Genomic DNA, 17,714 nt, shown 5'->3' on the forward strand with positions numbered 1-17,714 from the left:
TTTGGCATTTTTAATTTAGGTTTGTTTTATTTAAGTTTAATGTTAATTCCATGCTGTGTTTCAGTAAGAACAATACAGATTCTGTATCTGTGGCTCCAGTCAGATATCCAGTAGTACAAATTAGCTTCAAGTTACACATACTGAACAAAAGAGGTTGAGCGAGCGAAGGAGGGAGGGGGGGCCCAAAGGGAAAGGGAAGGAGAAGAAACAAAGAATTGAACACGCATGCAGGCTTTTCCATACCACCTTCAATGCTAACCTGCTTTAGAGGGAGAGTATAAGTAGGCAAGAATGAGCAGCCACGGATTGTTGAACTGTTACCAGCACCATGCTTTTCAGCAACGTTTCAGCAGAGTTTGAAACACTTTACAGCAAAACCATTACAACTCTCCAAACAATCTTTAACCACTTCAAGCTAACACCCAATTAATTTTAAACATTGGTATAAAATTCAATTTAAACAATTAGAAAAAGGAAAAATGATACCACAATGCCTCTATAGTGTGATTAACCTCTCTCTTAGATGCTTGCATCACCTAGAAGTCTAATGGATTTTAAATGTAATTTCCATTTCTAATGGTGATCTTGCCACATCTGGCAGGAGACAATACAGTAATGCTGAAAAAGCCTCTATGCAGTCCTGTTAGTGTCTTAAAGAACCTAAAAGCTGGGACCAGTAAAATCCACAGAAATTCACTCTTGCCTTTAAGAACTTTTGAAAACTGTTTAAAAAAAAAAAAAAAAAAAAACCAACAGGGCAGGAACCTAAATTCTGAGACCAAATGTAAAAGTCAGATTTGGTGGTTCTCAGTGACAATGGGGGAATTTCCAATGGGAGTGGGATGGGAAGGAATGGGGTAGTCAGAGATGGTTTCTCTTGTTGGCTTTTATGTCTCACTGATTTTCATCTTCCACATCCTGCAGCGCTTCTTTATTCTGCTCTTCACCTGCAAAGAAGAACGAGTTAATTATTTTACACTGACTAAATTAGACTGTTGTAGTAACAAAGAAAGGTATCATTCCAAGCACAGATGCCTTACATTTGCTACAACTGATATTAAACACAGACAGCCAAAGGACTTATACCATCCTTGACACCTGAGATGCCTAAGCCAAGAAGTGCTGCTGGATCAAGGTCCTGAATGGTCAATAGGATGAAAAAACAAAACAAAACAAAACAAAAAAAAACAAAAAAAAAACCAATGCACAGTAAAACTATTTTTATGCTAAATAAGCTCTTAAAAGTAGACAGCCAAGGTAACCATATTGTTAAATGATTTTCAAGCTTTCATGTGTATCTGGGGTCAAAATACTCTTTCTCAATAACCTCACCTCTTTAAGAATCAAGGGTACTTATTATTAGGGTTTTTTTTTTGTAAAATCTACCCACAAGCTCCATGTGAAATGCTTCAGTAGAGAAATGAGCAGTAAGATGCTCCAAAGAAGTTCTACAATTTTAGAGGGAGGGTTCTGCTTTTTTAAGTGAGTTTACATTTTGTATCTTAGCCAGTCACACCAAACCATAAACCAAGTTTCTTACTCCAGAGTGAAACAGCATACTCAAAGTAAACCAGACCGCTGAGGTTATTAAAGAAGGGCATTTGGACCAGTTCTCTCATGCCGGTTTTTCTTTTCCCTTAAAACATGATGATTGGCCTGAGGAATTTGAGCTGCACTATGACATGCAACACAAAGCCAGCCTATTCACTGGAGAATCATCGACCTATTAAAAAGCATTAAATAAGTCAGCCATAATAAAGAAAGCATGCAGGCTTTTGCTAAAAAATAACGAAAGAGGTAAAAGTTACATTCTTTTGTGCTTTAACAAATCACTACAATTCCTACGTAGTTAACAGTGTGAATCAAAATAAATAGTTAACTAATCCAACAATCATTTCGGTTCAATCCATCCATTGATACTGCTTGTTAATTAGGATGGACAAATGACACTAAGACTGGGTGCCTACCACCATAAAGCATTTAACCTGAGGAGTGCTTTTAAGCAGCCTGAAAGACCTTGATATGATAAAACAATGCTGTTACGGCAACGAGGATTAGGTAAGCATATTTTTAGACACTTTAAATTTTCTTCTCTGACCAAAATGTTTGATACTGAAACGTGACTCTTTTTTAAAAGTTCTTAAGGTGGGGTGCCTGGGTGGCTCAGTGGGTTAGGCCTCTGCCTTTGGCTCAGGTCATGATCTCAGGGTCTTGGGATCGGCCCCCGCATGGGGCTCTCTGCTCAGCAGGGAGCCTGCTTCCCCCTCACCCCGCCTGCCTGTCTGCCTACTTGTGATCTCTCTGTGTCAAATAAATAAAATCTTTAAAAAAAAAAAAAAAGTTCTTAAGGCACATAAAGAGTTCTGACTCATATATATAGAAAAAGACATGCAAAGACAGACCAAAAAAACCATTTACAGAGGAAAGAAATGATGCACCACCCAATGATTCCCAAAATTATGTATTCAAACTCAGGAAATGAAAGGAACATTCACGCTCATTTTTAACAGCAATACACTGCCAAAATATGGTTAACAAACAACAGAGCACACTCTAATTCACTTATAAGCAACCATTAGATTTGCCAAAAGTTCCAAGTAACTTTGGCATAGAATACTGTCAGATGAGTCACACCCAACCAGAGGTAGACAGAGGTAGCAGATCATAAATGTCTTGGAAGGTTTCACATCCTAGAATGTAGAACAGGCAGTTTTGTAAGCAAAAGGGATGATGGTATATGCAGGCATGATTAGTGAAGAACCAAAACGAAAAAGCAGAATTCGCTGTGCCATGATAATGACTTACAAAGTAGAGTTTTTAGGAAAGGAAGAGTTGGATTATCCTTTAGGAATCTATATTGCAAGGAAAAAGGGAGGGAGAACAATCATATGAAAGCAACATTACAAGAAAAACAAACCGAGAGAGCAGGACGAAAGAAAACATCAATGATTTAGGAGAGTCAGATTTGGGTCTTTTTACTTTGTATACACTTCACTCTACAAAGTATCTATTTCTTTTACCTTTAAAAGGATGAAATAATATCCTCTTAAAAGGTATACAGAAGGAGGGGCGTTTCTTTGGACAGGTATTTCTTTGCCCACTGTTTCCTGATTTGGGGGGGAAGAAGGGGACAGGAAGAGAACATACATTTCCTTTCTATGGATTTGTTTATGAAATAGTCCTCTGAAAACAGGTTAAGAGAAAAGGACTCAAATCACTTGATGAGAAAAAGTGGTAATGTTTATAAAGATGTTCCAACACAGACAAAAGTGAACATATTCTGCAGTTTAAAAAAAAACATGAAAACATCTCAGTAAAAGCTCGGGAATTGCATACACATTTCTTCCTTTAGAAACCCTTAATTCAAGTGTTTTTTTTAACACCATTTTCCATAATAAAATTTAAAAAGGAGAAAACTATCTAAATAATGGTCAACTAAATCCAATTATCCTGGGAAACTGCCAATTCCATGACTGCAATTTTGCACAGATTCTAAGTCACAAAACCAAAGTTAATAAAACATGCTTTTTAGGGAAAATGGCGAATAAATGACTAGTACCCACAACAATCTGTAAATTCAGATAATTTGTTAATTTTACCAAAATGTCCAAAGACTACTTGGAATTTTTCACTGTTAAACTTGTTTCATTATTTCAAATATTTTATCGCCAAAGATCTTAAATGAAAATTAGTCTGTTTCAACCAAATTTAATAAACGGTCCATTACAGTGGTAAGAACTAAAGCAAGTGGATTTTACTAGATTTAAATAAAACTGTCTTAGGACTAAAGAAAAATCTATGTAATAAAACATCCCTGATACAAAGAACCTTTGCAACTATGTAAAGCAGTTTCAAGAAAATATCCTATTGCAGAAGGCAATCTATATTTCATAAAATGTTTGATAACCAAAAAAAAAAAAAAAAAAAAAAAAAAAACTATCTTCGGCTCTATGTAAAAACAAAATGACATATAGTTTACTTTACTGGTTACCAGTGATAAGTAAGAATAGCATTAGAAAACATAAAAATAGGGGCACCTGGGTGGCTCAGTGGGTTAAGCCTCTGCCTTCAGCTCAGGTCATGAACCCAGATCCTGGGATCAAGCCCCGCATCGGGCTCTCTGCTCAGCGGGGAGCCTGCTTCCCCCCCCCCCCCCACCGCCTCTCTCTGCCTGCCTCTTCTATTAAATAAACAAAATTTGGGCGCCTGGGTGGCTCAGTGGGTTAAAGCCTTTGCTTTCGGCTCAGGTCATGATCCCAGGGTCCTGGGATCGAGCCCCGCATCGGGCTCTCTGCTCAGCAGGGAGCCTGCTTCCTCCTCTCTCTCTCTGCCTGCCTCTCTGCCTACTTGTGATCTCTGTCTGTCAAATGAAATGAATAAAATCTTTAAAAAAAAAAATAAACAAAATTTTAAAAAAGAAGAAAATATAAAAATATATTTCCATTTAATTTTATTATCTAGCAAGCTTAGTTATAAAAGTTGGAATGAACTGTCCTTTAAAAAAAAAAAAAAAAAAAAAAGGCAGGGTTGCAACCCAGGTCATCATCTTTGTTATTTCACCCTCAGAAAAATGCCCCCAGAGGTCAAAGGGGTATAAACCTTACTTTAGGTCATACCGCTTACCAAACTCTCCACATGTTTTCCTTTTATTCCCTCAAACAGGCAGAGAGATATTAATCTTCTCTGAGCTGAGGGTGACTATGAAGAGTCCATAGCTGTTTGGCCATTCTTCTGAGTAGTTATTGTTTAGAATACAACAGAATGTTAAAGCTGGAAGGAACCTCAACTCATTAGTTCAGAGATAGTAAATTGGTTTTCAGTCCCACAGACTGGCAGTGGTTTCCTGAAGTGCTGTGTTGGAAAGTAATCTGTGGCTCCATCTGGCTTTGTTCAGTAAGTGTGCAAGTAGGTCTCATATGCCACATATCTTAAGCCAACCCTAGTCAGGTATCTAAATATTTCATAAAGCTAGTTAGATTTAAAGCTGAGTCACCTAATTCTCACTTCAGTACCTAAAGAAGTCTAAAATCTGACTCTATCCTTCCAGAGTAAGGAAACTTGAAATACACATGCCCAGAAAACCCATTTTCAGATGTACTGAAATATAATATAAGAATATATATTATATATATATTCTTATATATAATATAAGAAATATAATGCTTCCGGGGTGCCGAGTGGCTCAGCGGGTTAAAGCCTCTGACTTCGGCTCAGGTCATGGTCTCGGGGTCCTGGGATCGAGCCCCGCATCGGGCTCTCTGCTCAGCAGGGAGCCTGCTTCCCTTCCCCTCTCTCTATGCCTGCCTCTCTGCCTACTTGTGATCTCTGTCAAATAAATAAATAAAATCTTAAAAAAAAAAGAAAAAGAAATATAATGCTTCCAAAGACAGTCCAGCATGCTGGCTTAACCAATACACATAGCTAGCCTCAAGCAATGCAACATATGCTCCAGTGTGGGTAATACATTCTTAAAGGGGGGGGCGCCTGGGTGGCTCAGTGGGTTAAAGCCTCTGCCTTCAGCTCAGGTCATGATCCCAGGGTCCTGGGATCGAGCCCCGCATTAGGCTCTCTGTTCGGCAAGAAGCCTGCTTCCCACTCTCTCTCTGCCTACTTGTGATCTCTGTCAAATAAATAAATAAAATCTTTAAAAAAAAAAAAAAAAAACCAAAACACTCAAAGGATCTGCAACTAAAATTGACAAACTTTTTGTTTCCACTTCCCATACCACCACCACCAACTGTAAAGCTAGCTCATAAAATGGTCATGTCACTCTTCAATGTTCTATCATGGATAAAAAGGATTCTCTGGAATAAGCAGAATAAAATCTTTAAAAAGTCAACAATTATGGGGGCACCTGGGTGGCTCAGTGGGTTAAGCCTCTGCCTTCCGCTCGGGTCATGATCTCAGGGTCCTGGGATCAAGCCCTGAATCTGGCTCTCTTCTCAGCGGGAAGCCTGCTTCCCCCTCTTTGTCTGCCTGCCTCACTGCCTACTCATGATCTCTCTTTGTCAAATAAATAAATACAATCTTTTTTTAAAAAAATCAACAATTATGACAAATTTGGGCATTTAAAATAAATATTAACCCCCATCACAAGACTAAGTTTTGTAAACTACTACTTATATTTAAAAATAAACAACAACAGGGCCTATACCAGACCTCTTAAAAATAAGGACTAAGAGCAGGACATTCCATTTGCTCTATAAAATACAGACACGAAAAATTTCCTTTAAAGATTTCCACAGAGAAGCTGATTCATAAAATTTACTGACACCATCTAGTTTTAACCTGAGGATACCAGTCATCCAAAGCAGTGATCATGACATGCAATTACACAGATCCCTAATCTGAGAAAGATAAAATGAGATGGTTCCTGCCTCCAACTTCCAAAACAGTGAGAGAAGCAAACTAAGTTTAGCAAACATTAGAGACAAAAATTTTTTAAATCTTAAAATATTAAAAAAAGAGTCCCCTTTCCAAACAAGTCTTTTACATTATCACCGTACAGCCCCAAATGGAAAACTGTACTTTGAGATCATCTGCTGTAAAGGCAGTATTAAAATTTGATAGTCTGGAGGGTAGGCTGAGTCTAAACTATAGCTTAATGTGAAGAAATACCAAGGAAATCCTAGAAGTAAAAAGACCCAACAATTGAAAGAGATGCATTTAATGTCCAAGTTTCCTTACCATCACCCTGCATGTCTGAAGTCCATAGTGTCAGATTATCACGTAACAACTGCATGATAAGTGTAGAGTCCTTATAGCTTTCTTCACTCAGCGTATCCAGTTCTGCAATTGCATCATCAAAAGCTGCTTTTGCCAACCTAAAAGTATTTACATAAATATATTACAAAAATAAGCCCTTTAAAAACAGAAATGACATGTTAGAAATCAATCTTTTTCTTAAGTTATCCTGTAGTATGTTAATAGTGACACTGAGTATCTTGGGTTTAAATACTGAAATAAAGGAACAACAGTTACAACTTATGAAAACTATTTAATTTTGTAATCTAGCAAATTTGGAGGCAATAAAATTTTTGGAGCACTACTACTACTACTACTTTTTAAAGAAAAACAAAAAAACAAAAACAAAAAAAAATCCCACTCCCAATGTGGAGCTCAAACTCATGACCTCAAGATCAAGAGTTGTACACTCTACCAAGTGACCCAGCCAAGCACCCTAGAGCACCATTTCTTACCAGGCTTTTGACAAGCCTATCAGTAAACAATACACAGACCAAATTCTATCCTGAACCACCACCAAAATATATGCATAATAAAAGTATTACCAAGTTCTAGTCAACAGCTCACTTATTTAATAAAATTTTAAGGAAAAAGATGAAATGTTGAACAGCTCAGTTTAATTCCAAAGACTTTAATGCTAGCTAACAGAAGCAAAAAAAGGGGGGAGGGTATAGAACCCACAGAAATGTGGTATATAAGCCATTTTACTAGAATTTAAAAGAAACAAAATCAACATTTACTATGTATGGTGCATGATGTACACCAAGTGATGCAGGACACTAGGGGAGAAACAGAAGAAAGGAAAGAAACACTCTCAGTCCACAATGAACATCTAGGAATAGAGGACTGACTGATACACAAAACTATTATAAAACAAGTATGAAGTGCTACTCTGGAGAAAGTACTTAAGAAACCCTAGAGAATGAGCAAATCAGGAAGTCAAATACGAACTCATCCGAAAGGGAAGGAGAAGAGCATGAATGGAATGCTAAAAAGTAAATTCACAGGGGCGCCTGGATGGCTCAGTTGGTTAAAGCGTCTCCCTTTGGCTCAGGGTCAGGATCCCAGGGTCTTGGGATCGATTCCCCATTGGGCTCCCTGCTCAGTGAGGACCCTGCTTCTCCCTCTCCCTCTACTGCTCACCCTGCTTATGTCCTATCAAATAAATAAATAAAAATCTTTAAAAAATAATTAAGTTAAGCAAATGCTTAAGAGCAAAGGCATGGAGAAGACTTAAATCAAAGTGATGGAGAGCTACACTGGAGAATGACAATGAAAGATCCAATCAATACTATTAGCTGAACAAATAGCTATAACTTCTTCAGTTAAGACCTATACCTCTTTGGACAAACTCAACTAGGAATTTAGAATGTTTTTAGATAAATAAATAATGGTTTGCATTCAAATGAATCCACCTCATATCAGGAAAATCTCTTTCATGGAGTATCTGGCTCCTATATACTCAGGAAGACTATACACATTATTCCAATTATATGAGGAAACTAAAATAGGCAAATTCACAAAGAAAGAAAGTAGAGATTAGTGGGGGCAGGGGTGGGGAAATCTAGAGAATTACTGGGTAGTGGTTAGTTGATTTCAGGTGATGAAAAAGTTTTAGAAATACCTTCATGGTGGCAATTACACAATATTGTGGGTATATTCAATGCCATTCAACTGTACAACTTAAAAATGGTTAGAATGAGGGGTGCCTAGGTGGCTCAGTTAAGCCAATTTCTGTCAACTGAGCCAATTTTTTATTTCGGCTCAGGTCATGATCAGGGTCTTGGGATCAAGTCGCACGTCTAGCTCTAAGCTCAGCAGGGAGTCTGCCAGATTCTCTCCCTCTGTCCCCCCATTTAGTCATTCTATAATAAATCCTTTTTAGAAAGGGTTAGAATGATAAACCTCATGTTATAGTTTACAATAATTTTTTTCAAGTAAAAAGCTATGTACATAAAGCTATCCTTTAAATTTTCTATCTGTATCAAAAAATTGGGAATAACCTAAAATATAAATGGGGGAATCAACATACAAAGATGGAGAACTGCTCATATTAAAAGAGAAAACATAAAATACGTACACTAAGACCCTAACTATGTGAACATGCCTACAAAGACTAAAAGCTAATATTTAAAAAAAGTCTATTGTAATTCCACTCTCCCACTAACAAGTTTAAAATGCAACCTACCAACAAAAATTTTCCCTGTCAACATAATCCAAAACTGCTATCCTAGTGAACTGAGATAGGGTTGGTCTTAAAATAATCCAAAGCAGTTTCATTAAGAGCTAAAAGAATTCTCTGTTACATGGCCAACGCTGCAAAGGCAATCCCAGGAAACAAGACAATTCTCTTTTGTAACTTTTTTCACTTTCACAGTGAGAGCTTTTGTCTTCCATGACTTACCTGCAGGCACGGTCGGGGGAATTAAGAATTTCATAGTAGAATACGGAAAAGTTGAGAGCAAGACCTAAGCGAATTGGATGCGTTGGTGGAAGTTCTGTCATTGCAATATCACTAGCAGCTTTATAAGCCACTAGGCTGTTCTCCGCAGCCTCCTTCCTGTCATTTCCTGTGGCAAATTCAGCCAGATACCTGTGGTAGTCCCCTTTCCTAAAACAAAACAAAATAAAACAAACAGAATTAGGAAAAATAATTTTTAAATGAAAGTAAACTTAAAATTTTGTAGTCTGTAATGTGAAATGTGATAGAAATATATTTAATAATTAACATGGATACTTCAATAATTTCACAAAGTCTCTTTCAGCAAAGACTGACTAATCTATTCAGTTTTCCTCCTCAGAGTTCAGAATACCAAATATAAGCAAAAACCTAGCGAAATTAACTGCAAAGCGTCAAAAACCAGTATGTTTTTCGCTGGCTAAAATTAAACACAAAAAAAGTGGTTCCAAAAAAAAGGCATGGCAGTTTCTTAATTTTGAAATAAAACTTTGACATAAAATGGTAAAACTGAACTCTGTAATACATTGCTACAGCTGGTGGGAAACTCTACACAAAAAACAAATGTAAACAGGAACACCTAGGTGGCTCAGTTGGTTAAGTGGCTGCCTTCAGCTTAGGTCATGATCCCAAGGTCCTGGGATTGGGTCCCTCTTCGGAACTTGCTCAACAAGGAGCCTGCTCTGCCTGCTGCTCTCTCTGCTACTCCCTCTCTGACAAATAAATTAAAAAAAAAAAAAAAAAGCAAATAGGTAAAACCTAGTACTCTTACACTAAATAGTCTAACCATCTTAAGTGCAACAATAATTGTTCATTAGCAGTGAATATGCAAATGAGCACTCAAAAATTAATTTTTAAAAATCATCCCTCCCATGTAACTATCCTCCTAACATTAAACAACTATTCTTAAATAAAAGTTGAACACCTAACACAGAAGTAGTAGTAATTCTAAGGGGGCCAACATTTAATCTGACATTTTCCCTTCTAGTATAGAACCTACATTTTATAATAGAAAACCTTGGACTCGCCAGTGTTAGCTGCTGGAATGAGGTGTTTGTCCAGTACATCCAGAATGTCACAACAGATTAACTTTAGCTCAGTCTCAACCTGAAAAAAAAAGTCAAAAATTGTTTAAGTCTAAGAAACTGCATAAACTATGACATATTCTCCCTCTAGTTTTTAGGAAGAGAGTCATAGTAACATAATACATTTCTTTATCAAACCTTCTTCCCCACTCTTGATTTTAAAAAGCAAAGTATAGTTGTCTCCAGGCTACAGAAATTATCCTCCTTCTGCATGCGGTTAGTTTAGTGCTTTAAAACAACCAACCAACCACCACCACCATACGGGGCACCTGGCTGGCTCAGCTGGTATAGCATGTTGACTCTTGACCTCACGTTGAGTGGAGAGATTACTACTTAAAATTAAAACCCTAAAAACAAAACAAAACCCATACCAACAACCTCATGATTCAGCTACAAACCTGAAAGTAACACTAATTACTACTTACTGAGAGCTGCACACTTCTATTAATTAGCATATAAGGTAGAAACTATCATGTACATGGGGAAACAAAGATTATGGTATTTGGCCAAAAATCACCAATTTAAAGACCTTCAAGAGGGAGAGCTAGGATTTGAACCCAGACAGGCTATAGAGCCTAAGGTCACATTTTTTAAGGGATGGAATAAAAATTTAAACCCAGGCAGTCTGCCTCCAATGTTCACATTCCTAACCACTACTATGCTCAATAGGCAATCACTTTAGTGGCTGAGATCCACAGCAGTTATGGCACCAAAATCTGTATACTACAAGTAAATACTGCTACTTACCTAAAATTTATCACACTTAAAACGCATACCACCACCCAACACACATACACATCTTGTTCTCTATTTTCCATTAATACACAGTAACACTGCTGAACCTTCCCAAGTTCTTCTTACGCCCTCTGGAACTTTCTTTCCATTGTAAAGAATTCCCCCACTCTCGCTTCTCCTAATCTCATTCTGGTGCTAGGTTAAACTAGCTCTTTCCTGAATAAACTACCTCCCTGTGGCTTTTCAAGTGGCAATTACTGTAGGACTAAGACACCTTCTGAATTCTCCTAGCTCCCCACTATGACTGGCTGCTATTATTCCAAATGGCTCCCCCGTGGAAGCTCATCCTCTACATTCCAATTTCTAAGGCTCTGTCATCAGTGGATCTCTAAATGCCTTTCACCCATATTCATAGCCTACCTCACCAATTCCTAGTATCACACCAAGGTATCACACCCATGTTCCTTTCAACAGAGTTCCTTGACCTCAACTACGTGACCTTTTTTGTCAATATCCCTAACTGCGTTGCTTTATCCAAGAAGTCTTAAATTATTTCACCACTGGACTGTAACTTCCTTTATTCCTGTTATTCCTACTTAGGGACACATCAAGACACCCAGCCACTAAATCTTTCATCTTCCCCCAATTTATCAGTCCCTCTCTTTACTTCCTGCTTCCTTTCCTACTTAGTCCAAATCCCATTCCTGCTGAAGACACCAAACTTTTCTACTTACAATCCATATTCTTGTTCCAACATATCTGAGGTTAACGGACACACTGATATCCTTCTATGCGACCCCAGGTATGTTAATCACTCAGAACCTTAGTTTTCCCATCTATAAAGCAAAACAATAACCTAGTCTTTACAGGGTCATTTAAATAAATATCCTACCATGCATAATTACATGTACTAATAAATATCTCTCCACTCAAAACAGTATCTAACAGAGGTAGAGATAATTAATAAATGGAGTTTCTGCTCAGCAGTGAGCCTGCTCCCCCTCTCCGCCTGTCTCTGCCTACTTATGATCTTTGTCAAATAAATAAAATCTTAAAAAAAAATAGTTCTCTACTTGTGTGGTGTTGAAAACTAAACACCCTCTACAGCTTCCACAGAAAAATTATTCACACCTCTTTCCTGAAATATTGTATGGCCTACCATAATCCAGATAAGTTAAAATGCAAATTCATTAAAATAGAAAAATGTTATTACACATGTACACAACACATGTGCACTAGGCTGTGATCCAAAACGTCCAAAACCGGGGCGGCTGGGTGGTTCAGTCGGTTAAGCATCTGCCTTCAGCTCAGGTCATGATCCCAGGATCCTGGGATGGAGTCCCATGTCACAGTCTCTGCTCAGTGGTGAGCCAGCCTCTCCCTTCCTCTCTGCCCCTCACCTGATTCATGCACTCTGACTCTCAAATAAATAAATAAATAAATCTTTAAAAAGATGTCCAAAACCTGGAGCACTTGGCTGGCTTAGTCAGAAAGAGCATGTGACTCCTATCTAGGGGTCATGAGTTCAAGCCCCACACTGGGTGCAGAGATTAAATAAATAAAACTTTAAAATAAAATATCCAAAACCAGATGCCAAGAAAGCATCTTTCTTTAAAGATGCCCAGGATATGATAATCTTACCATTTGCCGATATTCCCGAATCATTTTTAGTTTGTCTTCTCCTCCCTTGTTTTCTTCTTTCTGTTCAATGCTGCTGATTATTCTCCAGGAAGCTCTTCTAGCTCCAATCACATTTTTATATGCAACAGATAGGAGGTTTCTTTCTTCAACTGTCAACTCCACATCCATCCCTGCTACTTTCTTCATTGATTCCACCATTTCTATAAGGTAAAAGTAAAATCAGATCTTACACAAGTAAGTTTTGTTATACAATATTCCTTCACAATACATCTTTTTTTCCCTGTCAAGCTAGCACAAAAAGTCAAGAATCTTAACAAAAATACAATCATTGAAACTAATATGAGTAGGGGTGCCTAGGTGACTCAGTTGGGCACCTGCCTTTGACTCAGGTTATGATCCTGTGATAGAGTCCCGCACTGGGGGCTCTCCTCTTTTCCCCTGCCCCTTCTCTCAAACAAATAAATGAAATCTTTTAAAACATGAGTAAAAAACTAAAAAACATGTCAAAGAAAACAAACTAAAAGCCTAGAACAAGAGAATCGATAATAAAAGATGTATGGAATCAAAACTTCATATACTTCAAAACTGTAATTCACAGTATGGTTTGGATTTATCTCATTAATAAGGGAATTAAATAAGGGAATTAGGGGGGTGCCTGGTGGGCTCACATGGTTAAGCATCTGCCTCCGGTTCAGGTCATGATCCCAAGGTCCTGGGATTAAGCCTTGCATAGGACTCCCTGCTTGGCGGGGAGCCTGCTTCTCCCTCTCCTTCTATTGCTCCCCCTGTTTGTGCTCTCTTGCTCTGTCAAACACATAAAAAAAAAATCTTTAGGGACACCTGGGTGGCTCAGATGGTTAAGCAGCTGCCTTTGGCTCATATCATGGTCCCAGGATCCTGGGATCGAGTCCCACATCAGGACCCTTGCTCGGCAGGGAGCCTGCTTCTCTCTCTGCCTCTGCCTGCCACTCTGCCTGCTTGTGCTTGCTCTCTCTCTGACAATAAACAAATAAAATCTTAAAAAAAAAATCTTTTTAAAAATAAGAGAACTAGGAAGACACCTGCCCACTTCCTAGTACAAATAATTGAGTTGGCAATTTAGACAAAGATTAAAAAGTTATAGGCTCTAGGGGCACCTGGGTGGCGCAGTTATTTGAGTGTCTGACTCTTGCTTTCAGTTCAGGTTGTGACCCCAGGGTAATAAGACTAAGCCCCACGCTCAGTAGGGAGTCTGCTTGTGTTTCTCATTCCTCTCCTTCTGCCCCTCACCCCTGCCCATATCACTCTCTCTCTAAAATAAATAAATCTTAAAAAAAAAAAAAAGTTACAGGCCCTGTTACAAAGTTACAATAATTTGTAAGAAAATTATTTTCTTACAAATAATTTCCCAAGTAAATACAAGTAAACTGTATTTCCAAGTCATGGGAATAAAGAGCATTCATATAGGAAGCATACACATTTGAGCATCTGGTTAGTCACAAACACAAACCAAACTTATCTTTGGTTTCCATCCCTCCTTCTTTAGAAGGGCACTGTCCACCTCCTACGAATTCAGTTCATCGGCAAAACTTCTGATGGTTCCTATCTGTTACCACTAGGTGGCAACCAAAGAAAGGGGAGCAGATAGATCTTAGCCGATCCCCAAGTAAAGGAAAAAATAGGCAACACAATGAAAGTGAGCGGCTCAGTCATTAGGCATCTCTTTAGGCTCAGGTCATGATTCCAGTGTCCTGGGATCAAGCCCCACATCTCGCTCTCAGCTTGCGGGAAGCCTGCTTCTCCCTCTCCCACTCCCCCTGCTTGTGTTCCCTCTCTAGCTGTCAAATAAATAAACAGAATCTTAAACCAAACCAAACCAAACCAACAAAAAAAAAAAGGGCATCTGACTCTTGATCTCAGCTCAGGTCTTGATTTCAGGGCCATGAGTTCAAGCCGCACACTGGGCATGGGGCCCACTTAAAACAAGGGGCACTTGGTGGCTCAGTCAGTTAAGCATCTGACTCCTGACTTCAGCTCAAGTCATGATCTCAGAATCGTGAGATGGAGGTCTCTCCCTCTGCACCATCCGCTGTGCATGTATGCACAATCTTTCTCTAATAAATAAATAAATCTTCTTTAAAAAACTTAAAAAAAAATAAAAACAATACATGTGAATGCAGAGGAAGAACCAAAAACAACAGCTCAATGAACACTAACCTAATATATTAATGAAAACTATGCTTTTAGAAAAAACTAAGTGCTGTATTACCATATGGCTCTCCAACTTGACTGATTCAGAATCTTTAGTACTAAGACCCAAGGATCTGCATTTTAATAAGCACTCTTAGCATACATTAACACTCTAAACATAAGCAATACCTTAAGGTATGATGCAGATGGTAACTTTATGACACACTGCTTAATAGTTAAATTATGTGTAATCCCAAGGAAGTATGTTTAAAAAACATCATCCTTTTGGGAATATCAGGAAACTAAGAGAAACGTTAAAATGGTAAGGTCTTTGGCAAATAGTTTGGTAGTTCCTATACTGTTAGAACACCCTAAGACTCAGCAATTCCACTACTAGGCATTATTCAAAAGAAATGAAAATACATCTTCACAAAGACTTTTTACACAAATGTTCACAGAAACTTTATTCAAAATAGTTAAGATGACAACCCAAAAGTCCATGTATACAATGGAATACTACTCAAGAACAAAAAATAAACCAAGGATTCAAGTAACATGGATGAGTTGCAAAATCATGCTAACTGAAAAAAGTCAGGCCAAAAAGACGGAATCACTTAAGTTCTAGAAAATGGAAAACTATAAAGACAGCAAATAAGTGATTACCAAGGTATGGAGGTGAAGTGAGGGGAGCTTGTGTGCAAAGAAAATGTGCGGAATAACAGAACTGCTCTACTGCAGTGGTTCTACAACTGAACAGATTTATCAAACACTGAATTTTAAAAACAAAACCAAAAACCCACTGAATTGTACAGCCTAAAACTTGAATAACACAGGAAAACAGAGGGAGCAGACCCACCAAGCAGTCAGTCAGAAATCCAAGCATACCTTTTGACTCCCCCCAAAACTTTACTAATGATCTACTGTTGACCAGAAGCTTTGCTGATAATTAACACCTATTTTTTATGTCATTTGTATTTGTATTATATACTGTATTCCACAATGAAGCAAACTAGGAGAAATTGTTAGAAAGAAAATCCTAAGAGAGGGGCGCCTGGGTGGCTCAGTGGGTTAAGCCGCTGCCTTCGGCTCAGGTCATGATCCCAGCGTCCTGGGATCGAGTCCCACATCGGGATCCTTGCTCGGCAGGGAGCCTGCTTCTCCCTCGGCCTCTGCCTGCCACTCTGTCTGCCTGTACTTGCTCTCTCACTCTCTGACAAATAAATAAATTTTAAAAAAAAAATCTTAAAAAAAAAAAGTCAACTATACATGTAAAAGAGATCATATACAAATACTTTAATAAGATGGATTTTTCTTTCAAGATTTTATTTATTTATTTGACAGAGAGAGAGAGAGAGAGCACAGCACGCGCGCAGGCAGGGAGAGCAGCAGAGTGAGAGGGAGAAGCAGGCGCTCTGTTGAGCAGGGACCCTGACATGGGACTGGATCCCAGGACCCTGGGACCATTGACCTGAGCCGAAGGTAGACACTTATTTGACTGAGCCACCCAGGCGCCCCAATAAAGCAGACAGATTTTTTAATGTAGTTCTGGAACATTAAGGAAAGACATATTGTGGGCACCTGGATGGCTCAGTCATTAAGCGTCTGCCTACAGTTCAGGCCATGATCCCAAGGTCCTGGAATGGAGATCCGCACTAAGCTCCCTGCCCACCAGGAAGCCTGCTTCTCTCCCTCCCCCTGGCTTGTGTTTCCTCTCTCACGGTCGACTGTCAAATAAATAAATAAAATCTTAAAAAAAAAATAAAAGAAGTATTAGGAAGTACAGTAGTAAGACCATTAATTCATTTGTGGAAGCCTGAAAGCGTTCCTTTTTTTTTTTTTTTTAATAGTCATGAAAAGTAAGTCTAAATTCAGGGGCAGTGAAGTTGGAAGGTAATTTCAAGCTCACTTCCATACTAGTTTGTATTTTCAAAAACTAACAAATTAAACATTCCTCAGAAGTGAACCAGTAAACTTTTCTAAACTGGCCCTAACAAAGCAATTTAAAAAGTAACCTAGCACACCATTAATCCTTTTAAACTGTAAGACTCTGCAACATTATATATGAAAAAACTATACACAAGTATCTAATACCACCAAAAATTTAACAGTATGTCCCTGGGTACTATTCCAGATAATTTACATTTCCTTCACTTTTCTGTGCTTTAAAATTTTTCAACATTTCTGGGGATGCCTGGGTGGCTCGGTTGGTTAAGCGGCTGCCTTCGGCTCAGGTCATGATCCCAGCGACCTGGGATCAAGTCCCACATCGGGCTCCTTGCTCTGCAGGGAGCCTGCTTCTCCCTCTGCCTCTGCCTGCCACTCCACCTGCCTGTGCTCTCTCTCTCTCTGACAAATAAAATCTTTAAAAAAAAATTTTTTTTTCAACATTTTTTTTTTGAGAGATTTTTTTTTTGTTTGACAGCAAGCACAAGCAGGGGAAATGGGCAGAGGGAGAGGAAGAAGCAGGCCACCCCCACCCCACCGGACGCAGAGGAGAGAGCCCAAGGTGGGGCTTGATCCCAGGACCCTGGGATCATGACCTGAGCCAAAGGCAGACACTTACCAACTGAGCTACCCAGGCACCCCCAAAGTTTTCAACATTCCAACAATATTTTTACAATATGGGGGAAATAGGAGAAATATATTTAAAGCACTCAATAATACTCTATCCCAGATTAAATTCAGTATTCTCTTCATTTAGAAAGCCAAAAACAGGGGCGCCTGGGTGACTCAGTGGGTTAAAGCCTCTGCCTTCGGCTCAGGTCATGATCTTAGGGTCCTGGGATTGAGCCCCACACATCCAGCTCTCTGCTCAGTGGGGAGCCTGCTTCCTCCTCTCTTTCTGCCTGCCTCTCTGCCTACTTGGGATCTCTGTCAAATAA

At 38.7% G+C, this 17,714-nt stretch overlaps 1 protein-coding gene across 2 annotated transcripts in view; it reads right to left on the reverse strand.

Moving 5' to 3' along the window:
* YWHAE (tyrosine 3-monooxygenase/tryptophan 5-monooxygenase activation protein epsilon) overlaps positions 1-17,714 on the reverse strand; it is a 62,123-nt gene continuing 44,409 nt past the window's right edge. The window contains exons 2-7 of one of the 2 annotated variants that reach the window (XM_047706899.1): positions 12,664-12,863; positions 10,203-10,309; positions 9,149-9,355; positions 6,688-6,824; positions 2,806-2,852; positions 1-947 (exon numbers count right to left, since the gene is read on the reverse strand). In XM_047706899.1, coding sequence (XP_047562855.1) covers positions 2,845-2,852; positions 6,688-6,824; positions 9,149-9,355; positions 10,203-10,309; positions 12,664-12,863 — 659 coding nt within the window. In that variant the 3' untranslated portion in view covers positions 1-947; positions 2,806-2,844. The remainder of the gene's footprint in view (positions 948-2,805; positions 2,853-6,687; positions 6,825-9,148; positions 9,356-10,202; positions 10,310-12,663; positions 12,864-17,714) is intronic. The other variant, XM_047706898.1, reaches the window with a different exon arrangement.

Source organism: Lutra lutra, chromosome 16, assembly GCF_902655055.1.
Source record: "Lutra lutra chromosome 16, mLutLut1.2, whole genome shotgun sequence".
In the NCBI taxonomy this organism is placed as follows: domain Eukaryota; kingdom Metazoa; phylum Chordata; class Mammalia; order Carnivora; family Mustelidae; genus Lutra; species Lutra lutra.